This window comes from Antechinus flavipes, chromosome 2, assembly GCF_016432865.1.
Source record: "Antechinus flavipes isolate AdamAnt ecotype Samford, QLD, Australia chromosome 2, AdamAnt_v2, whole genome shotgun sequence".
NCBI lineage: Eukaryota > Metazoa > Chordata > Mammalia > Dasyuromorphia > Dasyuridae > Antechinus > Antechinus flavipes.
In genome coordinates this window covers 21,935,501-21,962,635 of record NC_067399.1, presented here as the reverse complement: position 1 = coordinate 21,962,635, position 27,135 = coordinate 21,935,501, and the positions used below count along the sequence as shown (strand labels likewise).

Genomic DNA, 27,135 nt, shown 5'->3' with positions numbered 1-27,135 from the left:
ACCGCTACCTTTTCCAAAACAGGCCCAGGACTCGCAGGCCTGGCTTCCCAGGGTGGCCCGAGAAGGAGGCCGGGGCCGGGTCTGGGAAGGAGAGAGCAGGGTGAGGGTGGTGGGCACGTGCCCGGGAGCCCTGAGGGCAGAGGCACATGCCCTGTGGTTCTGATGCCCGCCCTGGCTTCTGCTGCCCTTTCTGGCCCACACGTCCCACGCGGTGCTTTTTCCCCTGGATCCGGTGCTTGTTACCTGCCCGGCTCGGTGATGTGCTCAGGACGGCGTTATCTCTGTGCTCCTTCGGGGCCCTCTCTTCTGGACGGTGCCCTCCCTGGGTCTGGGAACCCTCCCGGACAGATTCTCGGCCCGAGGAGAGGGCCCTGGGAGAAATGGAGCCGCGGTTCCGTCCCGAGCCTGGCAGAGGGAGGAGCAGCGGGTCCTGTGCCATCGGGAAGGTCCCCAGGAGGGCCTCCCCAGGCATCGTAAGGGACGGTCCCGCAGGCTCTGGGGTAGGGACTGGGGTCCAGTCCAGGTTTGCCCTTTGCCCCCGTGTAAGCTCAGACTTGCCCTCTCTGGGCCCATTTCCTCCTCCGTGAGCGAGCTAGGGATGCTTTGATCCCATGAAGTGGGAGCCGAGGGACTGGCGGAAGCCCCTCATCCACCTTCCTCGGGCCCCTCCTGCCGGAGCCCTCGGCTTCCTGAGCCCCGTCCTCGGAATCCGTTTCCCCACCGAGACATCTCTCGAGCGCTCGCCGCCCCGCGGCCGTTCCCGACTCTCCCGCTTCCCTCTCTGAAAGGACTTTGGCAGTGAGTGATGCTGATACACATTGAGCCACGGGCCGCCTTGCATCCGCCCCATACACACCCATCCCAGGGGAGCGGCCCTGGGGTTGCTCTTGCGTTTGTGTCCCTGGCACCTGGAACAGTGGCTGGCCCTTCCTGAATGCTTCCGGCTCTTTAAAGGAAGGGAAGGGTCTGGGCAAAAGCAGAACCAGGGACTCCTCCGGGGGCGATGGGCACAGAGGGGGCCTGGAAGGAATAGGATCTCGAATCGGCTCTTCGGGAACAACGTGTCCCCGAGCCCTGTGGGAGGGGAGATCCCAGGCATCCAGCGGCCAAGTTGGAATGGAGGGGGGAGAGCCCCCTATCAGGGGCAGGGAAGGAGCTCCCTAAACTCTGTCTGCCAGGGAAGGAAGCCCTGCTCTGCAGCTTTTATTTTCATTGAGCACCGTTGCTAACCAGGTGCTTAACTCATTTTGCCTCTAGGGTGCCGAGAAGTCTCCCAGCTGTCAGTGCCCCCTAAATTACGGTGCCTGGGTCAATTCCTGGTCACTCCCCCCATTCTAGCTCCGGTTACGCGGCAGGACAATGGCAAAGCTGTGTCCCTCTCCCCCTCCTGCAGATCTCTGGAAAGCAAAGGCCAAGTCCAAAAAAGAGAAGGAAATTCAGACACAGAGTCCCCTCTTTTTTATTATGGAAGTCTATAAAATAGCCACATGGATTATGTTTGAGATCACAAATCGCACAACATTCATTTTTAATATGCCACACGAAATATTATATACATATTAAAAACCACACAACGGAGAACATACTCACACACACAGCACCAGCTCCATGACAGACAATGACCGAAAACGAAACGAAAACGAAAACGCAAAAACACGAGTGCGCTCTTTGCTCAATATTAAAAAAAAAACACGACCGCGATAAAAACATATTAATATTTTTGAACCACGTTTACAATAATGGGGGGCAGGGGGGTCATAGTTTACTAAATAACAATATTTAACAGCAAAAAAACCCTTTATACTAAATATCTATTTTGAATTATAACAAAAATAGTACTTATAATAGTTTATAAAGACAGACAAAAAAACAAATTATAACATTTCTGCAACCAAAAAATTGTTTTTTTGTGTATAAAATAATATTATAGCAAATTGGGCAGGGTTGGGATGGTGCAGGGGAGCGCCACCACCTTGGCCCCGACATCAAAAGTGCTTCATTCTGCAAACCCACTGCAGGTGTGGCCTTGTGTGTGTGACTGTGTGTGGGGGGACTTAACTCGGCCGAGTCGTATTAGTTAGGATGCCATTCCCCAAAGGGCCCCCATCTAAACCTAGTGCTAAAAGACACACACACGTGCACATGTGGAGATACATGTGCATACACGTGCACATATGGAGATACACATGTATACAGTGCACATATGGAGATACATGTGTATACACATGCACATATGGAGATACACATGTATACAGTGCACATATGGAGAGACACGTGTATACACACGCACATATGGAGGTACACGTGTGTACACGCATCTGACAGACAATAGAACTCCAAACAGATGGATGCTTCTGACCTAAAACTGAAAGCAGTCCACCAGGCAAGGGCCAAGCTGGAGTCCGTGCTATTTTGTCTAGCTTTCTGTTTAGGTGCCTTGGGGATCTCTTCCTTCTCTTTCCTTCCTGGCTCTTCCCTGCATCTGCACCAGGTCCCTGGTACCTGCCCAGTCACCCTCTAAGCTTCTAGCCACCGACCCCCTTGAAGAATCCTCCATCCCTGCTCCAGAGAGCGCAGCCTCAAGTCATGGCCGATTCGCATCACGTTACCCAGAGGGCCGTTCTTCAGGGTGACCCTGCCCCAGGACTCCGAGGGTTTGAACCCATCGTTGGAGAGGACGGGCTGGCAGGGAAAGGCGGGGAGGGGCTGGGGAGGGGAGAGGAAGCCCAAGTCCCTCCTTCGTTCCCGCCGTCCCTTCTCCCCCCCGGACTCAGACGGGAGACTTCCTGGCAGGCAAACCTCACCCACCGTGAAGGGATGGGGACCTTTGTCCCAGGCCCAGCATCTTCAGATGCAGAGGAAAAGCGGGGCCTGAACAAGGTGGTCCCTCCCCGAACCCCCTTCAGTGACTTTCTCAGAGCTCCTCTCCGTCTCTGACTTTAAAAGGGTCTGGAAGGCAGAGGATGGTGGGGAGCTTTTGTCTCCCTCTCTCCGTCTCCTTCTGGAGAATGGGCGGGCGGCGTGGAGGAAATGTGAAGGAGGGAAGGGCCGGGAGCGGCAGGAAGGGGAGACGCTCCGAAACCGCCTCAGCTTCCACCCTCGGGATGTGGTCCGAGCCCTCGCTGTGACTACTCGCCCGCCCAGAGGCGGAGGGGCAGGAGGGGGGAGGGGAACTTAGGGGAAGAGTCCGGGGTCAGCGTGGCCCTCAGAGGGTTAGAAGGCTTCGAGCCACAGGTCCCCTCCCCGACTCCACGCGAGCTGCAGCAAGCGGGGCCTGGAGCCCTGGAAGAAGGCTCTGAGCCAGGGAAGGTGACAGACGGGACCCGGATGTGGGAGACCAGGGTTCCTCCCTCCCTCTCGGGAGAGCGCGAGGGCGACGGCGGGACCGGGGGCAGTGGAGGACACGGCTGACCCTCTGCTCCTGCAAACTCTGGGCTTCCGGGGACTGATTAATAAATAGAGGGGCGCGGGATGGCGGGGGGCTTGTAGCTCAGGTGCTCTCAGTGGCAGGGACTGGGGGCGGGGAGGGGAGTCTGGCTCGAGGCTGGGGAGGGGGAGGCCGGGCGCTCACCCAGGGCTTCGGGGGCGTGCTGGCGGGGTGGGGGGAGGGGAAGTGAGAGTAGCAGCAACAGGTGACTTCCAACGTCCGGATGGCAGTGAGGGGCTCCCTGCCCTTAGGCTCTCCCGGCCATCCCCCAGAAGGCCTTGCCACAGGGTGACCCCCAAGCCTGGGGGCGGCCGGGGCCTGGCAAGAGGAGGGGGGCAGGAAACACGCTAAGTGGGCGGCTCCTTCCTGCACTCTGCGGACTCCTCCTCACCCCAACCCAGAGAAGAACAGAAAGAAAAAGGGGGGCGGGGGACAATGTGAAACAACATCCAAAAACACTGAACACCACACGTTAACACTGTCGCGGGCATGCGGGGCCCCAGCGGTCCCTCCGGGCCCCCACGCGGGGGAGGGAGTCCGGGCCGGGAGGAGACCGGGGACGGGGAGAGGAGCCGGAGGGGGGCCCGGGCCCGGCTCCCCAGGGAGGGACAGAGCCCCCCGGCCCCATAGTGTGGGGACGACCCGGGGCCCAAGGGGAGGAGAGGAGAGCCACGAGGGCCTCTCTCCTCCCCCTCGGCCCTCTTGCTTCGGGGTCCCCCCCCACTGACACAGGTTTCCTTGTTACCCCCCCTTCCTTTACCGGCTCCCCCCCCAGGCCGGGGGGGCTGAGGCGGGCGGGGGAGGGCCCGGGGCCCGTTAGACGGTGGCCCCCAGCATGGCCTCGGTCTCGGTGAGGATCTTGTTCTGGTTGGAGTCCAGGCCAAAGAACTTGACGCTGAGGCCGTCCACGGGGTGCAGGACGGGGACCAGCGTGATCCGCGGGAATGTCCGGCTGGCCAGCTCGAAGCGGCTCGTGCTGGCCAGCTCCACCGCCAGCACCTTCAGGAAGAGCTTGGCCAGGTGCTTGCCCAGGCAGGTGCGGACGCCGCCGCCGAAGGGCAGGTAGTGGAAGCGGCCGTCCTTGTCCTCGCTGCGCGCCTGGCTGAAGCGCTCGGGGTCGAAGACGTCCACGTCCTTGAAGACCGGGGCCGTGTCGTGGGTGTCCCGGATGCTGTACATCACGCTCCAGCCCTTGGGGATCTGGAAGCCCTGGGGAGGGGGAGAGGCGGGGGCTGAGCGGGGCCGGGGGCCGCCAGGCGGGCGCCCCGTCTCCCAGAGGGAGGGACCGAGGCCCTCTGTCCGAGGTCACCCGGGCGGGAGCGACAGCAGGGACATGGACCCCCGGCCTTCCCAGGGTCCCAGGGAGACTCCCGGCCCTTCCCAGGGCCCCCAGGGAGACCCCCGGCCTTCCCAGGATGCCCAGGCGGACCCCCGGCCCTTCCCAGGGCCCCTAGGGGGACCCCCGGCCCTTCCCAGGGCCCCCAGGGGGACCCCCGGCCCTTCCCAGGGCCCCCAGGCGGACCCCCGGCCCTTCCCAGGGCCCCCAGGCGGACCCCCGGCCCTTCCCAGGGCCCCCAGGGGGACCCCCGGCCCTTCCCAGGGCCCCCAGGCGGACCCCCGGCCCTTCCCAGGGCCCCCAGGCGGACCCCCGGCCCTTCCCAGGGCCCCCAGGGGGACCCCGGCCTTTCTCAGAGCCCTCAGGGAGACCCCCGGCCCTTCCCTGGGCCCCCACTCACGTCGAGCTCGAAGGTCTGCAGCACGGTGCGGTAGCCGCCGGAGATGGGCGTGAAGAGCCGCATGACCTCCTTGATGACGCAGTCCAGGTAGCGCAGGCCGACGAGCGTGTCCAGCCGCAGGGCGCCCTCGCACACGCAGCCGTTGTGCAGGAGGCCGTTGGCCCGCAGCTCCTCCCGCAGCTTCTCCAGCACGTTGGGGTGCTTCAGCAGCTGCATGATGAGGGAGGTGCTGGCGCTGGCCGTGGTCGCGTAGGCCGCGAAGATCAGCTCCAGGGTCCCGTCCTGAAGGGGCCGGGAGGTGCGGTCAGGGGAGGACCCAGAGCCCCCCTCCCGCTCCCCCGCGGGCTCCTTTGGGGAGGGGGCAGAGGCTCGGTGCCCCCAGAAATCCCCCCATTGTTCCCTCCCCGCCCGGCGGTCAGTCGCTAGGACTTCCCTGAGCCCCCTCTGTGAGACCCGCGCCCTGGAAGCCCCTGCCTCAGTTTCCCCTCCCAGAGCCCGGGCCCACCTTCAGCTCCTGCATGGTCATCTCCTTGCCGTGCTCTTTGCTGCTCTCGATGAGGATGTCCAGGGCGTCCGAGTAGTCCTTGCCCTGCGTGCTCTGCAGCTTCTCGCGGATCGCCTTCTCCAGCCCCTTCTGCAGGGTGTGCCGCGCCTGGATGCCCTACAAGGGAAGGGGGGCCTCAGGTCTAGGGTGGCACCGGGGGTGAGGGGGCGCCCGGGTCGTCCCCGCGGGTGGCAGGGCTCCCCCGGCCCAGGGAGCCCACGCGGCTCGTTCCTTTCTTCCCGAAAGCCCCAGGACCTTCCTGCTTCCCAGGATGCTCAGTTCCCCAGACAGAGGTGCCCCCAACTTCAAGGTCCAATCCCCCATTATTCCAGCTTCTTCTCGGTCTCTGCACACCCCGAATAGGTGAGACCGGCCTGGTCTCAGCACAGGCTCCCTCGGAGGCAGTGGCCCTGACAGTCCCCCCGCTCCCTCCCCCACTCCTCCTGACTGCGGGGCCGGGGGTGCTCGGGACCCCGCCCCCTCCCCCACTCCTCCTGACCATGGGGCCGGGGGTGCTCAGGACCCCACCCCCTCCCCCACTCCTCCTGACCGGGGGGCCGGGGGTGCTCGGGACCCCGCCCCCTCCCCCACTCCTCCTGACTGCGGGGCCGGGGGTGCTCGGGACCCCGCCCCCTCCCCCACTCCTCCTGACCGGGGGTGCTCGGGGATGCTCGGGACCCCGCCCCCTCCCCCACTCCTCCTGACCGGGGGGCCGGGGGTGCTCGGGCTGAGAGGGGGCCGGACTCACCCTCCGGTAGCCGCTGAAGGGCAGGTCGACGGGCAGAGAGAAGACGTTCTCCACAAACTGCTGGTAGACCTCGAAGAGGTGGGTGAGATCCTCCTCGGGGATGCTGAAGCCCAGGAGCACGCGGATGGCCATGCGGAAGGTGAGCTTCTGCGCCTCCTGGTACACGTTGATGGCCTCGGGGTTGCTGCTCCAGGCCCGCAGGGTGTCCTGGATCACCAGCTGGATTTTGGGGAGATAGGACTCCAAAGCTTCGTGGCTGAAGATCTTGGAGAAAACCTGCAGACGAGGGAGACCCGGAGCCCTGAGCACGTGCCGGAGAGGCGGGCTTTTTACAGATGAGGGAACTGAGGCAAGCGGGGAAAGCGAGTGAGTGTCCCAGTGCCCCCCGGGCTCCGCCCTGGGCCTCCTGTTGGGCCGCAGACTCCTGGAGGGTGGGACGTAAGGGAAGCCCATCTTTGGGTTCAGGGGGGCTTTGTAGGCAGGTCCCGGCCCAGACTTAGACCACACTGACCGGGCTCGGGCCCCACGGGCCCCTGACTCTGGGCACCGCCAGGAGGCGGCAGCTGCCACGGACTGTCCCGAGCCCAACCGTGGGTCCGGGGTCCGGGCTCTGCCCCTGAGGCTGAGGGTGGATCGGGCAGAGGGCCCCGAGCAGATCTGCCCCCATCTGTGGCCCTGAACCAGCAGGAGAAAATGACCGGGAGGGATCAGTCGGACAATAGCTATAGTCTCTCCTGAGACAGTTGGGTCTCGCTCAGCCTCGGTTTCCTTTTCTGTAAAACACAGGAGACCCCCGGGGTCTCCACCTCCCAGGGACAACGGCTACCGAGAGCTTAGTACAGAGCGCCCGGGGCCAGGGAGCGAGTCTGGGGAGCCTGGGGGTGCTCAACCTACCACCCTCAGCGATGGGCAACTCGCCCCCTGAGCTGGGGGGGCCCGGGGAGGGGTCTCAACGCCGCAGCCCCGGGGCTTAAACCCCGAGAGGTGGAAGCTCCTGCAGGGCAGGGACTGCCCACAGCGCCCGGCACACAGTAGGTGCTTCATCAGTGTTTCGTGAATTGAGTAGGAAATGGGTGAGGGAGGGTCCTTGGGGGCCCCAGTTCGGCTGCTTATCACCTCTGTGGCCTTGGGGGGGGTGCTTCGTACTCTCCGTGCCTCAGTTTCCTCGTAAAACGAAGGGGGGATGGACTCGATGACCGCTGAGTTTCCCGCCAACATCCAAGACGCAGAGGGACGAGCGACCTGACCTCCGCCCCCAAGGACTCTCTGAGCCCATCCAAAGGGTGTCTCAGACCCCAGACAAGATGCCTTTTTAATCCCTTCTGTCTTTCCCAACCGCTCTTGGCAGCGGAAGACGCCCTGTTTCCACCTCCCCTCCCCTCCCCCCTCCTGATTGGCTCCCCGAGCCCCCCCCCGGCCCCCCTCCCCACCTTCAGCCCCCCCACATTTTTCAGGCGGCCCGTCGCCCGCCCATGGCGTGCAGGAGATGAGAGGGGCTGCCTGTTTATTTGTGGACGCCCGGCCCCCCGCTCCGTGCCCCCCCGCGGGAGGGGGCCGCCCGGCGGAGGGAGGTCAGCGGGGGGGCAGGGCCGGCCGAGGAAGGGGGAACTCTGCCCCCCGGGGCCCGCCGCCCCCAGAACTCCAACCGCACGCACGCACGGGGGCCGCTGCCCGAGCCCCCCCAAACATAACAAGCTCACAAACTGTAAATTTGAGAATTTCCCCTGCAGTCAGCTGGAGGAGGAGAAGGTAACATTTTCCTGGCCGGAGACGTGCATGGCTAATGGCCGGGCCGCGGGCCCAGAGGGTTTGCTGAAATAACAGCCCTGGCCCTTCCATGGCCCGGCCAAGCCTCACAATAGCACTTTCATACCGAAGTCCCTGGTGGCTGCGGAGGTGGGAGGAGGGAGGGGAGGAAGGAGCGGGGGGCCGGGCCGGCGCAGGCTGGGGGGGCCTTCGGGGTCTGCTCCCACCGGGGACAGGAAGCGGCTCTGGGGCCGCCCAGGGACGGGGAGAGGTCACCCCGGCCAGCCCCTGCCTCCGAGCGGGCCCCCGGCCCCACGCGCCCGCCCAGGAGGAGGAGGACGGCTCAGGGACTCGCTCAGGGATGGATGGAGTCGGGCTCCCCCCGACCGTCCTGCCTCGGGGGCTTTTAGCCCACTTGAGTGCCGGGAGGTGAGGGCTGGGACGGGGACCCAGGCCTCTGAGGCTCCGGTCACCGCGGGGGAGGGAACTCCTGCCCTCTCAGTACAGGCCCCGAGCACGCGCCCGGCCAAGGGCTGCGACACCGAGAAGGGCACGGAGGCAGCTCCGGGCGGGGGGACGGAGGAAGGGGGCACCGAGCCCCCCAGGGAACAAGGAAGGGCGGCCCGTGGCTGGGGGAGCTCCCGGGGCTACCTGAGAGCCGAGAGGGAGCAGCGGCGGGGGGCGCGGGAGCCGGGAGAAGTGGGCCGGGGGAGCAGGGCCAGAAGCGCCAGTCCCACCGTCAGCCTGTGGCCGGGCCGGGTCTCGGGAGCTAACGCCGGCACGTCCGGGTTCAGATGGGCGCTGCCTCCTCCTCCCATCAGGGGAAAGGGCCCCTGGCAGCAGAAGCAGGGCCGCCGCCCCCCAACAGCCGCAGAACCTCCCACCTTTACCCGCCCTCGTCCCAGAACATGACTCTGCGGCCCCCCCAACAATGCCGATGGGCTTCCTGTCCCGGCCCCCCCCGCCCGGGCCCCAGCCCGGCACCCCCCGCCCAGACCCCAGCCCGGCACCCCCCGCCCGGACCCCCGCCCGGCGCCCAACAGCCCGGCCCCTCTGCCGCCGTGCGGATGGAGCAGAGGCAGAATCACCCGCCGAGAGTCCTGAGCTCAAGTCCCGCCTTTCTCACTGACTGCCCTCGGAGGCAAGGACTGGGACTGGGTTCCCCTCGGACCAAGAGCCCGTGAGCCGAGGGGGTCGCCCATGGAGTCGCTCGTCCCTCAGTTTCTTTCTCTGTAAAATGGGACGGGGAGTGTTCCTTCCACCTCCCAGGCCAGCTGCGGAGCACGGCTCTCGCTCCCATCGCCCTTTAACAGAGCGGCTCAGGGCGGCCGATCCGTCCGGCAGAATGGGGGCTCCCCGAGGAGCTGCCTCCGGCCCTGCCCCCGACACTCCTCCCCAGCTGCCCACTCTGGGATTCCAGGAGCGAGGCCGGGGGGCACCCTGACCCGGTGCCTCATTTTCCCCCTCAGCTGCCCCCCCAAACGTACGCTCTACCTGCCCCCGTTCAGCTTTTGTTCTCCCCGCCCCCGGCCCAGCGCTGTCTCCCCACAGTGAATCTCTCCTCTCCAAGGAAGCCCGGGAAGGAAGGCACCGAGAGCCCCAGGGCCGGGCAAGCAAAGAGAGGCCGGGTCAGCCCCAGCCCCTGTCCCGCGCCCCACCCGGCTGCCTCCGGCAGGGCCTCCCGGGCCAGGGCCGGGCTCTTCGGCGGGGCGGGGGGGGGGGCACCGTGGCCAGGAGCCTGACATGGAGCCGGCCCTCGCTGGGCGGGGAGACTGGTGCCCCCTGGGAAAGGCTGGAGGGTTAGCGGCAGGATACCCAGGGAGAGACAGAGACACAGAGAGACAGAGACACCAAGAGAGACAGAGACACCAAGAGAGACAGAGACACCAAGAGAGACAGAGCTGGAAACAGAACAGGAACGGAGGGAGATAAAGTGAGGGAAGGCAGAGACAGAGATAAAGACAGGGACAGAAGGAGAGACACACATGCGAGAGAGACAGAGAGAGAGAAAGAGAGACAGAGAGACACAGAGACACAGAGACAGAGAGACAGAGAGACACAGAGACAGACAGAGTGAGACAGAGACAGAAAGAGAGAGACAGAGACAGAGACACACAGAGACAGAGAGAGACAGAGACAGACAGAGTGAGAAAGACAGAGACAGAGACAGAGAGAGAGAGACAGAGAGAGAGAGAGAGACAGCTATAGAACACAGAGACCCCGGGACCATGTCTCAGGACCTCAGAACGAGAGCCTCGAGCTGGAAGGGAGCCCACAGGCCACATCCAAGCCCCCCATTCCCCTTGGGACTGGCCCCCCAGGTCAGGGAAATCGGGCTGCTGCTGTTCTCCGGGGTGGGAAGAGCCCGAGACAAGGCAGCAGCGAGAGCCTGGGTCCTGATCCAAGGTCCGCTACTGACCGGCCGTGTGACCCTGGGCAAGTCCCCCTCTGGGAGCCGCCGGGGGTGGGGGGTCGCTCCATGAGAAGCCCGGCCTCGGGGGCCTCGGGGCCTCGGGCCGATGTCGCTCGGCTGACCCTGCTGCATCTGGAGCGGCCCCAGCCCAGGCTAACTGGGAGCCTCCTGGCCCTTGGAGATCTCCGGGGCTCCCTGCCAGTGTTAACCAACCTCAACATTTCTTAGAACCATCAATGGCTCGGAAAGGCCCAGCCCTTCTTGAAAAGAACCACACCCAAGGGAGGTCTGGTCTGAACCCGAGCCCCGGCTTCTTGGCACCGGCAGCCTCGGTCTGAATCAGCCACCCCGGGGTCAGTAACTGGGCAAACCTCAGAAGGAGCCCGGCCCGCCTGCTCCTCTCCCGGGGGACTGCTGAGCATGACTGGTGCCCGGGCCGGGTTCTGCCCCTGCCCCCTCTGTGCGGGCCCTGCATCCCGCCCCCCAGGACCCCCAAAGGCCAGCAAAGGGGCCCGAGAAGGTCGCTCGGAGGTCGGCCCCGGGAGCGGGACCCTGGCGGCAGTTTGGGGCCTTGGGGGGGGGGGGTCTCTGGCTTCCCTGATGCTGAATGAAAGAGGAAGGGAAGGGACAGTCAGGAAGACCGGGCCCCATCAGGCAGAATCTCACCTCGGCCCCTCACAGGGTCTGGATTCAAATCCCACCTCTGCTAGTGACAATTCTGGGGCCCTGCCGGGAGAAATCACTTCCTCCTTCCGGATCTGAGTTTTCTCATCTGTACAATGGGGCAGGGGAGGACTGGCTAGATCACAGGCTCCCAGAACCCCAGACTTAAAACTCAGAGACTTGGGTGCCAGAGTTCAGGGAAATCATGGCATGAGAAAAGGGATGAATAGAAATGTCAAGTGAGCAGACTGAAATCACACACTAAAAAGAGTCTAAGACACGATTTGAAACAAAGTCCTAGGCACACTCATGATCCTGAAGGAAATCCTTTTCTTTCTTTCTTTCTTTCTTTCTCTCTTTCCTTCCTTCCTTCCTCCCTCCTTCCCTCCTCCCCTTCTCCTTCCTTCCTTTACTTCTAACTTTACTTCCTTCCTTTCTCCTTTGTTCTTTCCTTCCTCCTTTCTTTTTTCCTTCCTTCTTTCCTTTTTTTCCTTTTCTCTCCTTTTTTTCCTTCCTTCTTACTTTATTTCCTTCCTATCTCCTTCCTTCTTTCCTTTCCTTCCTTTCTTTTTGCTTTTTTCTTTCCTTTTATATCTACTTCCTTCCTTCTTTTCCCTCCTTCCTTCTTTTCCCTCCTTTCTCTTTCTTTCTTTATCTCTCTCTCTCTCTCTCTCTCTCTCTCTCTCTCTCTCTCTCTCTCTCTCTCCTTTCCTGCCTCGTTTCCTTGTAATTTTTGGCCAGGCCATTTCCCCTGTGAAAGAAAGACTGCAGGCCCAGGAACACTTCCAGGGTGACCTTTACCCCCCTAGGCCTTTGGAGTCCATGACTCTAGTGTCCTCTCTACCCCTAGAGTGAACGTCCTGGGGCCTCACCATTTGAGGACAAAGAAGGAGCACCAGATTTGGGCCTGGGAAGAGACAGAGAGCTCTGGGCCCCCACTTTACAGAGAAGCAAACCGAGGCAGAGAGGGGAGAAGTCAGTTGAGTAGCTGCTGTTTGAACACCCAAAGCCCAGGAGTGGAGGAGGCCGTGGCTGGCAGGTAAAGGCAGAGTGAGGTTGGGAGGGGACACCTTGGGGGGCTCCCCCTTCCCCTGCGCTTTAGGTGTGATAGGTGAGGTCCCACTTCTCCCCAGATGTGGGAGGTTCCCAGGACGAAGGCTGTCCAGGGCCATCGACAAAAACATCACCGTCCCAGCCTTGGGGCTGATCCCACTCCAGGACTTAAGAAGTCTGCGGGGAGGGCCCGGAACCTCCCCCTCAGCCAGACACGGCCTCCCTCCTGCTGCTCCCAGGCACCCTGCTGGGGCTCCCCCCGCCTCCATCTCCCCAGCGACCTTCACTGCCCGGCTATCTCTGGGCCCCAATCGCTGTGGGCAGCCGGCCTGCCCGGGGCCCTCCCTCGGGCCCACCTCGCGCCTGGTGAAATAGCAACTTTGTGGGCGAAGGACATCGGCTCTGTTGGCACAACAAAGGGGCTGTTACTGTATCTATTAGTGGGACCGAGGGGAGAGACGCAGTCGGCCCAGCCTGGAGCTCTGCCGGGACGGCTCCCTCCTGCCGAGACCAGCCCCTCCCTGCCCCAGAGGTGGGCCGGCCTGGCCCATCCAGCCCCGGCCCGGGCCACCCCTGCCCTTCTCTGGGAGGAAAACTGGAGGCCAGGGACCGGCTCTGAAACAGGACCGGAACCTGGGAGCCCTGGCTCCAAGGGCCTGCCTCTCACTGCCTCCCTGAAAATGTTCTAAGAAAGGACCGGGTCTCACCTCCAGGTCCAGATAAGGGGCTTTCTAGGAACTAGACCAATGACTTCTTCCTGCCTCTCTTCCCATAATCCTCCAGTCCCCCACGCTCACTCCCGTCCTGGGCCCCTCAGAAGCAGCTTACAAAAAGGAATGGTCCATAAATTAACATAGATAATAAATAAATAATTCATCATCTAATAAACTTGGTGGATCAAATGGAACTATCTCTAGGATGAGGGGAGTGGAAGCCCCGAAAGGCAGCAGGAGACGTCTAAGTCTGTCCAGCAGCCCGGGGAAACTGAGAGCTCTTATAACACGGGAAGGAGGAGGGACCCAAGGAAGAGGCCCTGGCTCGGCCAAGGAGGTCACGGCTTACTCCTGGCAGCTCTGGGACTTGGGCGAACCTCGGCTCCTGGGCCACAGTTACCTCGTGTGCAAAAAGAAGCGAGGCCGGATGAGCCCCAGGGTCTCGTGAAGCTCGAAAATATCAAGAGATTTGGGTTAAATGAGCCCAAGACATCTGGTCCTTGCCCCAGGTAGAGGAGCATTTCGCAGGGTCCCTCCCAGCGCAGGATCTCCAAGGATGCCACGTGCCAGGCCTCTGTGCCAGGATCTCCCTCCCTGCCCACGCCAGCCGCCAGGCGGGAACCTTCAATCTGGGGCGCCCCGGGATGTCCTCCACAAAGTAGAGGCAGCTTGGAAGAGGAGGAGGGGGTGGAGAACGAGGAGGAAGAGAGTCCTCCCCGTGATTCAGTAAGGAGGGCTGACACCACTGAGAGCAAGGAGGAGAAAAGAAAGGATTGGAAAAGGAGGGCGGGAAGATGAGGAAGAGAAAGAGGAAGGAGAGGGAAAGGAAGAGGGATAGGGAGAGGAGAGGAGGGTAAGAAGGAGCAGACAGGTTCAGTCAAGAGCAGGTTGGGAGAGGGGAGCCTGGAAATGCTGGGATCAGGGGTCCTGGGAGAAATGAGTATTTCCTAATCGGACAAGAAAAGAAATCCTAAGTTTGGGCTGATGGGTAAATCTCTGCTCATCATGTTTGTTCTGACAGGCCCGAGAAAGTGGTGATTGTCCTTATCAAGTGATGAAAATCAAAACTGAGATGTCTCAGGGCAGCTGGGTGGCGCGGTGGATCAGAGGACCTGAGTTCAAATCTGATCCCAGACACTTAACACTTCCTGGCTCTGTGACCTTGGGCGAGTCACTTAGTCCCAACTGCCTTGGCAAAAGAAAAGAAAAAAAAAGATGTTTCTTCCATTAAGATTCAAGTGACTTAAGTCCCATAGGCCCGAGCTAACAACTTCTCATCGAGTTAACAAATCAGAGCCCAGGAGGTTCCCCTTTCAAAGGGCACTGAAGTTGTCGACCCATCGCCACGATTGCCTCTGGCCCAAGAGAGACAGCAAAGACCATCCCGCTGGCCTTGTTCGTAAAATGACTCAGGGCTCAGAAGCAATGTCTTTTTAAATCAACACAGCCCTTCACTGGGAGCTGGAGTGGGAAGAGAGCTTCCTCGTGGGTCATGTGGCCAGGCCACGCGTTACCTGTGGCCCCCCCGGCCTCTGCTCTGGGACCCGACTGCGAAGGCAGCCGGGCTCTGAACTTTGGAAAAACCTTTTCGAGCACCACTTCTAAAGAATGGCTTTTTCTCCCTAGTCTCGGGTGTTTTATTTTCCGCATTTAAAAGCGTTCTTCTGAGAAGTGATGGAGAGATTGCCCCGGACTGTGGGGGCTCCAGGACCAAGGGAAGGTGAAGAAGAAGCTAAGGTTCGGAAGAGGTTCCGGGCACCAGAAGCTAAGTGACCCCTGTCGGGGGCGAGGAACGCTGTCGGGGGCGAGGAACGCTGTCGGGGGCGAGGAACGCTGTCGGGGGCGAGGAACGCTGTCGGGGGCGAGGAACGCTGTCGGGGGCGAGGAACGCTGCCTTGACCGGGGCAGACACAGATGGCTCTGCAGTCCGAACAACAGGAAGCCCCAAGTTCAAATCTATTTGACTCAGCTTTCTCGTCTGGGAATAATATATGGGATTGATGGGAATATTAAGGGAATAAAATGGGACCTGCCAAGGTTGTTGTGAGGATCAAATTAAATCCCACTTGTTTAAAAATAAAAAGGCTCTCGGCACAGGATCAGGTACGTGTCTTGTTCTCCCAGCACTGACCTAGTCCATCTCTTGCCCGTTAGAAGTTTCTCCAGCCCCTTCCCCCAGCAGACACTCAGCCTGGCTGCCCCCTCCCCGCCAAGGGCCAGAGCACCCCCCACCCCGACTTTGCGGCCTTGTGGGAGGCTCGGCACAATTGCGATTCCGGACTCTCCCCAGCAACGGGCCCCAGACCACCGGGGCGGCTGAAGGGCGAACACCTGGGAGCGGCGGTGACTGTCAGAACCGGCCACGGAACATCTGGCCAGACCTCCCAGGGCTGGGGCCCAGGCTGGCACCAGTGGAAAGACTGACTCTCTTCAGCTCCCAGGGAGGCCTCCACCTCCCCGACAGGAACTCCCTATCTGACCCCCCAAACCGAGCCCGAAGGCCCGGCTCACACTGAGTCCCGACACCAGCCTCCGAGGCACCCCCAAGGAGCTCCCCAGATGACACTGTGCCTGGCTGGGGAGCAGCGGGGCTCCCTGGGGATTCCCTCCACCCCGGGCTGGAGTAAGGCCTGCTGAAGCCCCTCCTCACTCCCAAATTCTATGATTCGACCCCCGAGCTCACCAGCCCTTCCCTCACAAGATGTGCGGCTCAAGCTGGAAGAGACCTCGGAGGCCTTCTAGTCCAACCTCTCCATTTACTTTTGAGGAAACTGAGTCCCAGAGTAAAGTCACTTGTCTAAAGTCACAGATAACAAGGGGAAGGATCCAGGCTCTTTCCCCTGGACTAGTCAGGAAGCTGCTCACACCTTGGCTGCTAGGTCCTTGGGTCTGCATCCCGGGGCCGGGCAGCTAGGTGGCGCAGCAGACAGCCTGGAAGACCCGAGTTCAAACTCAGCCTTCACCACTCACTAACCCTACGCCTTCTATACCCCGAAAACGAGCTGCAAAAGGAGATGGCCAGCGGCTCCGGTGTCTCCGCCAGGAAAACCCCGGCTGGGGTCACAGAAAAGCAAACCGCAGGCCTCCAAAGCCTGGCTGCTCCCTGAGGAAGGCCCTGTGGCTTTCCAGGTTACAAGGACACTGACAGGCAAAGCCACCTTTGCCCATCATTCCTCGAGGCTCCCTCCAGCCTCTGCTTCCCAAGAAAGCCGAAGGAGGCCCAGCTCCCAACTCATCTGCCTTCTCAAGCCCCGAAGAGCCCATGGAGTTTGGAGCCTTCCACACGACTCAGAGATGAGAGCAGCTTTTTCTGGCTATGTTTTAACTCCCCAACCGTCCTAGAGACGAGGAGCCCCCCTCCTTTTTCTGTGTCCCTTCCTGCAGAAACCAGGATTTAGGGCCATTCTATTCCAGGGGAGTCTGGGAAAGATTCCCCAAGAAACCCTTCCCACAGCCAGATCCCTAAGGTTCCCGAAGAGCAGTCTGGGGAGCCAGGCGATGGCCCACAGCCCACACTCCCCAGGAACTTTCCCTCACTTTTGAGGAGTCCCCCTTCTTCCATTTTGGACTCCCAGCTCTTTTTTTTTTTTTTTTTTTTTTTTTAGCAAGCTCCTCCCTTGGGTTCACACGCTGGCTCTCCTGAAGAGAAGCATGACCCTGAGTAAGTAACTTCCCCTCCCTTCTCCATAAAAGCTCTGATCCAGGCCTGTGAATTACCTCCTTACCATGGGCTTTAAGGGGGAAAAAACATAAAATTCAAAAGATCCAGGGAGATTTGCTTAGAAAAACTTCAGAGTTTCAACTTGCAGAGAAATACGAGTCATTTTTTGTTAAAAAATTTTTATCTTTATCTCTGATATAAAAATAACGCTGCTTCGCTGACTATTCAACGTAGCCAGTGTTATCACAAAGCAAAAGTTAACTGCAAGAAAGGGGGAGATGGCCACAGCCTGGGCCCATTCAGCTTCAGAGCTGGGAAGTGCCCCTCAGCGTGTCCACGAGCCCAGTGGCTCACGGGATATAATGGCTTCTAGACAAAGCTTTACAGGCCTTTACAAACCTGCTTCCTCACAGCAGCTCTGTGAGACACTGACCATTATTATCCCCATTTTCTAAATGAGGAAACTGAGGCTCCTAGATTCCAGATCAGACTGGGCAGAGCAGTAGGTTTTGAACCCAGGGCCTCCGGCTCCTTGCTTCCAGGATCGGAGCAAGTCTGTTTCTCCCTGTGTCCAGCACAGCGCTGGGAGGGGGAGCAGTGTCTATAGGCCCCAGGCCCGGTGCTAAGCGTTGGAGATAAAAAGAAAGGCCAAAGACTTTCTAAAGGGGAGCCGACTCACAGACGGCCATGCGCACAGGAGAAATGCGCAGAACAAACCGGAGAAAAGCAGCCTGGGAAAGGCTCTAATAAGGGGAACGGGAAAGGGCCCTCCGGCCCGGACTCCCGGCTCTTTCTCGGCTACATCTCGCCCCTATCTGGTTAGTGTATCAGTGCAGCCCGCGGTTTCCCTCCCTCCCCACACTTCCCCAAGGGGAAGTCCCTTGATTCTGTATCTTCCTTTATATACTTTGTATCCTCAGCACCTGACACAGTATATTCTCTTACTAGAGTTTGCTGACTGCATTTCAATACATAAATAAACAAATAAGGAAGTAAATAAATAAAAAACAAACAAACAAATAAATAAATAAACGAAAAAGCTCCAATGAATTGATGGCAATAAAGCAAGATAAAGCAGTGGGATTTCAACAAATCTCAAATGCCGGCGGCTCCTTGAGGAGAACGCGAGTTCTGGAAGGCGAGAATCTATCGCCCACCTTGGTTTGGGAGTTCCTGTCTAGCCCAAGGCCTAGCACTTAGTAGGTCTCTATCTGGGCTGCCTGAATAGAATTAAAAACCAAGTCCCCCTCGCTTTCACTTTCTCAGTCCGCCAGGACAGCTACTCCAACTCCCCGGTTTAAGAGATTAGGAAACTGAGGCCCGGAAAGAGAGCCGGAGGGGAGGCGGAGCTAAGGTTCCCCAAGTCCGGTTTGAAGGGGAGGGCTTCCCCAGCCCCCAACCTCTACACCGCAAATAGGAGCTTCTTCCCCCAACCGCCCGTTCCCAGTTTGAAGGAGGACTCGGTGAACCCCGGACTTAGGAGGTGGAGGTGGGAAAGTGGGGGCGTGCCCAGCCGTCTGTCTCCTTGGCAGCTTTAAAAAAGGAAATTGGGGGCGGCGCTCGGGGCTCAGCTTTGGGGTTACTGCAGTTCAAACAGCACGTGCCACGGGGCGGACCCCGGGGAGACGCTGAGGCGGCTGCGGAGGCAGCGGGAGGGAGGCGGGAGAGCGGGCAGGGCGGGCTGGGGAACTCCGAATTCTCAAACCCTCCTCTACTTTCCCTTCCCGGGGAGGGCCCGGGGCAGGCCAGGAAAGTGAAGGGGCGGGAGGAGCTTCAGGGCCGCCACCTTGCCAGGGGCCGAGTTGTGCTCCAGGTTCCTAGGGTACGTGCCCACAGGGCCCAGATCTCCGGCGGTCACACACACACACACACACACACACTTTCTCTCTCTCACACACATACACTTTCTCACACACACACACTTTCTCTCTCACACACACACACTTTCTCTCTCTCTCTCACTCACACACACACTCTCACACTCACATACACACACATTCACACACACACTCTCACACACACACACACTCATATACACACACTCACACACACACTTTCTCTCTCATACACACACTCTCATCCACACACACACACACTCACACACACTCACACACACAGCCAATCCAGCATCGCCCTTTAAAATTCCTCAATGGAACCTCGGGATGGAACCAAGCATTTTGAGCCTGAGATCCTCGGAACTTCCGAACCGGGTCTCAAGGTTCGGATCTCGTACTTTGGAACAAGGGAGCAAGAGCCACGAACTTTTAGATTTCTGCATCCTGCACCCACCTCACCCCTGTAACCTGAAGCCCTCTCTCGCTGCCCCCAGCGCCAAACACAGCCCCACCCGCGGCGTTGTTGGTCCCTAGGCACCCCCTGCCCTTTCGTAGGAGTACAGACAAATCGAGGAAGGGAATAGGAAAGGGTCTGGGGTCTCGCGGACCGCCAGGGGGCAGAAGGAGCGAGAGAACGGGTGCCACGCGCTGAGAATGGGAGGGGGGCCAAGGTGCGATGATGTGTCCCTGTCACCAGAGCGCCATCCCTTCGGAGGAGGGCGCTAGGGAGAGGGGGGCGCGGAGTGCCTTCAGGGCCATGAAATAGAGGCCCAAACCTGGCTGGAGCAGGTAAGAAGGGGGCAAAAGGACCAAGAGGTCTGCTGGGAGAATCCCGGAAGTATGGAGGGAGCCTGGTCTTTTAAAATAACAGCCACCTATATAGATAGAGCCCCTGCGCACACACAGATATTTATAAGATCTTCCATCCGGAGCTGCAAAGGGCCCCAGAGATCATCTGAGGCAAAACTTTCAATTTGCAGGAGGGGAAACTGAGGCCCAGAGAAACGTCGGTTTGCCCAGTTTAGCCAGAAGCAGGGAAGAGACCCAAATCCCTTCCCGGATTGGGCTGGGGGGAGTTCGAGGCCAGAAAGAGAGCGGCCTTTGCCTGGAAAATTGGTTGGGGGGGTGGGGGGGTGGAGGGGCGCGGAGAGTGAGAGGGGGTCTAGAAAATCGAAAAAGAAACCTTGGCCACGGAAAACCGAACTCGGCTCCCCCCGGCCCAGGCCGGCCCAGAGCCTTACCTTTCTCTTGTTGCGATGGACGTCGCCGATGGAGTTGGCCACGGTGTTGGGGCCCAGGAGCATGCGCGTGCTTCGCGGCCACTCGGTGCTCACCAGGTGGTGCTCGCCCATGAGGATCTTGCGCACGTTCTCCGCGCCCGTCACGCGGATCAGCGGCCGCCCCAACAAGTGGGTTTTGAAGACGTTGCCGTATTTTTCCCTCCGGGACGACTGGAAGCCGGAGCCCTGGGGTGGGGAGGGGGCCGCGGGGGAGGGACAGACAAGACAAACAGCGGGTCATTGCCAGGTCAATCGGGAAACTTGTTTTTTTGATGGAATGGGGCGGGGTAGCAGTGTCTAGGGACGGAAGGGCCCCGGGAGACCATCTTGTCCACCTTTTACAGGTGAGCCCTATGAAGGCCTTAGAAGTCAAGTTACTTAGTGAGGGCGATACAGCCGCTGGCTGTGGGGAATTCGGCTAACGCTTTAAAGCTCCTCGGATAGCTCACATACGCTATATCTCATTTGATTCTTGACTCCCATGATTAACTTTACAGATGAGGAAACTGAGGCTGACGCAGGTTAGATGAAGACCACGATCAAGAGCTATTGTTTGTCCGGGACGGGATTTGAACCCGTGTTTCTGACTCCCCAGTTCATCCTGGAGAGTGTGTGTTCTGGGAGGGGAGGGGGAAACGGAGGCAGGAGATTCCACTGACCCTTGCCCCTTTTCTGGCCTTCAAGGACAAGGAGAATCCGCTGGATCTCCAATAGAATTTGCCCTTCGGCCTTCCCCCACCGTCTCTCCTCCCTATCACTGACGTCTTATTTTATTTTATTTTTTTCAAACGCCAACTGGAAAAGACATCATAATCTCCGTGGTAATAAGAGGAGACGCGCAGCCCGTTGGCACCGAGTCGGATAATATTTTTTCTGCACCCCCTTCCCCTGGCCCCCGGCTTTTAACTGCGGCTCTCAGAACCGTACGGGGCGATGTGCGGAGCCGCGAGCCCCAGCGGGACCCCGAGTGGCCCCGCCCCGCCCCGCGCGAAGCCCTGCCCCCCCCCCGCACCCCCGATCCCCGGCCCGACCCAACCCGCCTCTTCCACTCTTAGAATAAATCTTTCCAGGCTCCTGTCCACGGGCTGGCGATTCCCCGCCGGATGGCCAATGGCCAGAGCCTATTTATAGTCGCGCACGGTCCCCTCCCCCCGGGGCGGCCGCTCGGGAGCGGGTCGGGGAGATGGTACGGGGCGGGGGGGCGGGGGAGGGTGTTCTGAGCTCGGCTATATAGCTAGATGTGTACGTATGTAGGTATAATTTTCATTTTTTCTCGGTATTTTAATATGATGTCATCCGCCGTCTTGCCGGCGCATTCTGGAGGGCGGCAGAGCTTCGGGGTGGTTTATGGCCACTGAAATAATAAATAAATTTATTTCAGAACATAATCGTAATAGAAAAGTGTGTTCCCCGCCGCCCCGGGGCTCCGGGGCCGCCGCCGGGCGGGATTCCCAGGCGGATCCGAAGCGAATCGGGACGGGGCGGACCGTGGAACCCCTGCCGGGGGACCGAGCCGAAGAGCAGGGAGGAGGGGGCCGAGGAGGGGGCGGAGCGGGGCCGGGTCGCCGCGGAAGCCAGACACAGAAGTGGTTTTGTCGGCTGTGGGTTAATTAGGGGGCGATTACGCGGCCGGGCGGGGCCGGGCGGGGTGCGGGGCTAGCGAGCTGGGACTGCAGGTAACTCGATCCCAGCCGCCTGGGCCCGGGTTAGGGGGGTGGCGGGCAGTAAATGGGGACGACCCCGACCGGGCTGCCTGGCGTGTGGGAGGGGGGGAGCGGTCTGCTTCGGAATGACAGGAAACCCACCGAAATTTCCGAAGGGCGGGGGAGTGGGGGGGGGGGGAACAGAGTTGCTCTGCATCTGACTTGGGCCACTGTCGGCTCCCCCTCCCCCTTCCCCAATCCGTTAACACTCGGCCCAGGTCACAGGAGGGAAATTACCTGTCTACCCTTCCTTTCCTCCTCCACTGAAGTGGTCGTGTTGAGGCTTAAGACACCCCCGCCCCCACCCAATGGCCCCAATGTGGGGGAGGGAGGGGGGCACGAGCCCGGCATCTTTCCCAAATCCTAGCGATCCCCGGGAGCTCTCCGCCTCGCCTCACCCCGCCCCCTCCTCACTTTTCTTTCTTTCAGGGAAAACCAAGTCCAGAAATCAGTCTGTAAGTCCTTCAGTCTCTCACACCCCCCCCCCCCACCCACACACACACACACACGCACAGGCACGCAAGTCTAGAACCCCGGCTCCAGGCTGAGCTACAGCCTCCCGGGCCAGCCACGGCTTCTCAATCACTTTTCCACATGGCCTTCCGCAGAGGGGCGAAGCGAGGCCTTGCCGCCGCGCCGGAGCCGTCTGGGAGGGAAGCTCGACAGGCCCCCGTGCAGGCCCCGGAGCCGGGAGAGCCCGCGGAGGATCCCGGGTACGGGCTCCCGCCCCTCCCGCCTCCGTACGCTCTGCCCTGTCACTCGGTAGCACGGGGAGCGATTCCCTTCCGAGCTCTCCCTTGATGAAAGGGAGAAGCTGCAAGGGGCGGGGGGGGGGGGGGGAGCAGTGGATTGGGGGGGCTCCCGGTTTGCTCCTCGCATCGGAGTTGGCTGTGAATTTCGTGAGGGCGCCGCCCCCTCCCCCTTCAGCTCCTCGCCTCTGATCTGCTTAACTATAATTAAAGTGCGCTTTTGGTGGCATTAATAAAGACTTATTTGTCCGCCGTTTCCACCGCCTGCCTCCACAAAGAGCACTTTCATCGGGCGGCCACTCCAGCCGCGAGTCCAATTTATACAAAAATGTTGTATTTTTAGCCCGGGGCTCTGTTTAGATGGCGCTCAGTGGAAAGGGAGAGCCCGTGGAGGGACCCCCGTAAAAAGCTGACAAATGGCCCCGAAAAACATAAAGGTTCGATTCACCAGGGAGCCCGTTAACCCCTTGGGCGCCGCTGCCCCCTCCCCCTCCCTGGCTCGGACCTGGCCCTCAAGCATCCTCGGCTCCCGCTCAGTTTGCGGGACTCCCCCCGCCCGCCCCGGGCGGGGCTGGGGGCGCCCGGGCAGGGGAAGGGGGGGGGGGGAGTCGGGAGTGTCTGGGCTGTGATTTGGAGTGTGCAGCCCCGGCACACCGCGGAGGGAGCCCGCCGCCGCGGCTCTGCGGCTTCTGAAATTTTATTTCCTAACTTCGCGGCCAAAAAATCCCAGCCGGCCGCCGTTAACTCTTTCTGCGCGGCCCAGGTGGAAGGGAGAGGGACTCGGAGGCTGCCGGGGCTCCCTGGCCGGGCTGCAATGGATTAAGTGTCAAACGCGCGGGAGCACACACACATACACGCGCGCGCACGCACACACACACACACACACACACACACACACACACACACGTCTCCCGGTAAAGGAATGGGGGAGACGAGCAGAGTGCCCGGCCCGGACTAACGCTTGTAAAAGCAGACCTCCCCCCCCCCCGCCCCCTCCCTCTCTTGATCTACCTGAGAAGTGACCCGAACGGGCTCTATTCCAAGCTCGTTTTCCCTTTCTAACCCGGTTCTTCTTTCCCCGGGGCGTCCCCCGTTCCCCACTTTCCTGCAGCCCCATGGAAAGAAATCTCCAAGCTGCCTGGTTTCAGGTCAGCCTTCCTTCTGCCTGTTCTCCCTCTCCACCCTCGCCGCTTCCCCGTGTATCTGGCTCGGAAAGCTCTCACTCCCCATTCCCCTACGGGGGACAGCGCGGGGGCAGGGGGATATCACGTTGCAACAGCTATTGTCTGGCACTTAACCGGGTCAATTCCGGTTAATCTCCACAATACCTCGGGGTCTGGGCCCGGTCCCCACCCCCCCCACCCCCAGATACCGAGAGGATCTCGGGGCTGCGGGATTTCTGAGTCTAAACCGGGAGCAGGCGCTGAGCTTCCCGGGATCCCCGGGGCCGAGAGTCCCTTCCTTCTCTGCCCGGGTCTTCCTCGGACAGCCCTCCCTAACCTCGCCGCCCTCCAGTTTCTTCTTAAAGATAAATAAACAGAGGAAACTTTTCCAAACAGGTAGCCGCGTGCCCCGGGCTTCCCCAGCTTGTCACTTTTCCTTTCGTCTACGCGCAGACACACACACACACACACACAACACACACACACACACACACACACGTCTCCCGGTAAAGGAATGGGGGAGACGAGCAGAGTGCCCGGCCCGGACTAACGCTTGTAAAAGCAGACCTCCCCCCCCCCCGCCCCCTCCCTCTCTTGATCTACCTGAGAAGTGACCCGAACGGGCTCTATTCCAAGCTCGTTTTCCCTTTCTAACCCGGTTCTTCTTTCCCCAGGGCGTCCCCCGTTCCCCACTTTCCTGCAGCCCCATGGAAAGAAATCTCCAAGCTGCCTGGTTTCAGGTCAGCCTCCCTTCTGCCTGTTCTCCCTCTCCACCCTCGCCGCTTCCCCATGTATCTGGCTCGGAAAGCTCTCACTCCCCATTCCCCTACGGGGGACAGCGCGGGGGCAGGGGGATATCACGTTGCAACAGCTATTGTCTGGCACTTAACCGGGTCAATTCCGGTTAATCTCCACAATACCTCGGGGTCTGGGCCCGGTCCCCACCCTCCCCCCACCCCCAGATACCGAGAGGATCTCGGGGCTGCGGGATTTCTGAGTCTAAACCGGGAGCAGGCGCTGAGCTTCCCGGGATCCCCGGGGCCGAGAGTCCCTTCCTTCTCTGCCCGGGTCTTCCTCGGACAGCCCTCCCTAACCTCGCCGCCCTCCAGTTTCTTCTTAAAGATAAATAAACAGAGGAAACTTTTCCAAACAGGTAGCCGCGTGCCCCGGGCTTCCCCAGCTTGTCACTTTTCCTTTCGTCTACGCGCAGACACACACACACACACACACACACACACACACACACACACACACACACACACACACACACACTCCCAGAATACGCGCTTTACCTGGCCAAGCTGAGCCAGCTGCCAGGACCCGGCCCTCTCCTTAAAGAGACAAGTCCTCCCGGGCTGGCTGGCTCGTATGTTCTCCTTCCTTTCCGCCGCCTCCGTAGCCCTGCCGGGCCGGGCCCCAGCTCCAGCCGCGGCGGTCTGGGGACCAGCGCCGGCAGGCAGAGAAGCAGAGAAGAGGCAGGTGGGGAGGAGGGAGCGACGTGCTCGGGCTACGGGGCTCCCCTCGGACGGCCAAAAGCCACACTCGCCCGATGGCAAACTCACACCTGGACATCCCCCATGGGCTGGGGGCCACCTGCCCATTCCGCATCGGCTTGTGGAGGAGTTGGGGATAAATGGATTTAGGGGTTCTCGAACGCTCCCCACCCAGCCCCAGCCAGGGAAACTCCCTTTCGCCCGGCCGCCTCGCCTCCCCGGCCGGAGAACTCCCCAGCGGTCAGCCTAACCTCTCGCCCCGTTGCCAAGCGGCCACGCACTTTCCCCCCTTTCCCCCTCTCCTGGAAGCCTCCCCCTCAGCAGAACCCCGTCCTCACCTGCGCTGCCCTGTCAGCCCCAGACTCCTGCCCACCTTCCCTGCTCCTCCGTGCCCTCCTCCTCAAGGGTTTGACACCCCCCCCAAGCCCGATCCTAACGTGCCCGAGGCCAGCCCGCGCTCGCTCCGGGGCCGCGGCGGTGGCATGGGACGGCCCGGAGGGGAGTCGGCGCGCGCGCGCCCTTACCTGGAGCAGCCAGTGACCCGTCTCTCCGATCAGCGGGAAGCCCATGGAGCCCTTGGGGATGGGCAGCTTGCAGCTCTTGTCCCGGGTGGCTGCCCAGCGCAGCTGCCACAGCTGCTGGGACACGGCCAAGAGCAAAGTCACGGAGACCAGGCAGGCGGCGAAGGTGGCCAGAGCCGAGACCAGATCAAACCCCTCAAAGAGCATATTTTTGGTTGGTTCGCTGGCTGGCTCCGAGTGCTCGGGAGGGAGGGGAGAGAGGAGGGGAGGCGGTGGGGGAGGGGAGCAAAGGATGGAGCCGGAAACGGGGCTGCGGTGTGGGGTCCCCTGCTCGCTCCCCAGATGCAGAGAAGGCAGGGGGTGGGACTGGGGAGAAAGAGGCTGAAGTCTCAGAGGGGGTCTCGAGGGGGAAAAAAAACCTGCCGAAAAAAAAAGACCCGAGGCCACTCAAAGTGTAACTTTGTTTTGTGTTCCTTTATAGAGGGGTGGGGGGCGGCTGAGGGGGCCGGGGCGGAGACTGGACTAAGGACAAAGCGCTCAAGTTCGCCCGCTCTCCTTCTCCAAGCACCACGCTTGGTGAACTTGGGAAAACTTGGGCCGGCGGACCCCTCCCCCTCGCTCGGGAGAAAGGCAAAAAAAAAAAAAAAAAAAAAAATCAGATGAAACAAAAATGAAAAATTAAAGTGCGATCGATTCGTCCGGAGGATTTGTTTTTAATTCCAATTTCGGAGGGAAAAAAAAATGAAAAATTCTAATCAAGGCGGAAAGGAGAGGCTATCTCCCCAGATCCAAAAATCACCGGAGAGCCCCAAAACTTTTGGGGGGAAGAGGAAGGGAAACGGTGGTTGGGGAAATGCGGGGACCTACCCCCCGACTCTGTATCTGTTCAAACTTTAATGCGGCGCCTCAGTCTCTCAAAGCTGCCCGTGCGCCCCTGCAGCGGCTGCGGCCAGAAGTGAGGAGCAGAGCGGAGCGGACGAGACGGAGTGAGCCGCGAGCGCGGGGCGGACGAGACGGACGCCGAGAGCCCGAGCCCGAGCCGGAGCCGGAGCCGGAGCCGGAGCCCGAGGGGAGGAGGAGACGGAGGAGGAGGAGGCGCGGGCCGGTGGGAGGGAAGGAGGGAGGGGGTGAGGCGGGGTGGGGTTGGGGGGCGGGCGGTGGAGAAGCCGAGCTGGGTTATTGTATCAATCAGCAAAGGCAGGCAGTCCGCGGGATTGTGTCTCTCGTCTCTGGACTTGCTGCTAGGGAAAGGGGGAGGGGGAAGGGAAGAAAGAGGGAAAAGAGAAAAAAAAAGAAGAAATAAAGCAGGAGGCAGGATTTCAGGGCTGGTGGTTTTAAAAGCTTCTCAATGTGAATTTGAGGCGATGCGTGTGTTTATATAGGGGCGGGAGGCTGCGCCGTGGGCGCTCCGCCAGCCTCCCCCCCTCCCCCTCTCCGCCCGCCGCCCCCCCCCCCCCACTCTCACAAAGCCCGAGGCGTGGTGAGAGGCCGGGCCCGGCGGCCCGGGAGCGTGTGAGTGTTGGACGCGCGCCCGCCCGCCCGCCTGCCTGCCGGGGACCCACTTGTAGCCGCTGGAGGATCAAACTCAGTTCGCCTCTCCCCGGCCCTCTGTCCAGCCGTCCTCCGTCAGCTGTCCGGGCCGCGCGTCCCCTTGCGCTGGGCTCGGCACCTAAGACGAGAAGGCAGA

General features: G+C 60.9%; 1 protein-coding gene across 2 annotated transcripts; it reads right to left on the bottom strand.

The window, feature by feature from the left end:
- Positions 1 to 1,435: 1,435 nt before the first annotated feature.
- LOC127547391 (cytochrome P450 26B1) lies at positions 1,436 to 27,135 on the bottom strand. Of its 2 annotated transcripts, XM_051974282.1 has the most exons (7): positions 27,011 to 27,135; positions 25,452 to 26,686; positions 19,781 to 20,005; positions 6,456 to 6,731; positions 5,669 to 5,824; positions 5,164 to 5,445; positions 4,156 to 4,636 (listed from the first exon to the last, which is right to left on the bottom strand). In XM_051974282.1, exons 2-7 carry the CDS (start codon positions 25,653 to 25,655, stop codon positions 4,244 to 4,246), a joined length of 1,536 nt encoding a protein of 511 aa, XP_051830242.1. In that variant the 5' UTR covers positions 25,656 to 26,686; positions 27,011 to 27,135; the 3' UTR covers positions 4,156 to 4,243. The 2 variants fall into 2 exon arrangements, with proteins under 2 accessions (XP_051830241.1, XP_051830242.1); XM_051974281.1 differs by lacking the exons at positions 25,452 to 26,686; positions 27,011 to 27,135 and having other exon boundaries at positions 1,436 to 4,636; positions 19,781 to 20,831.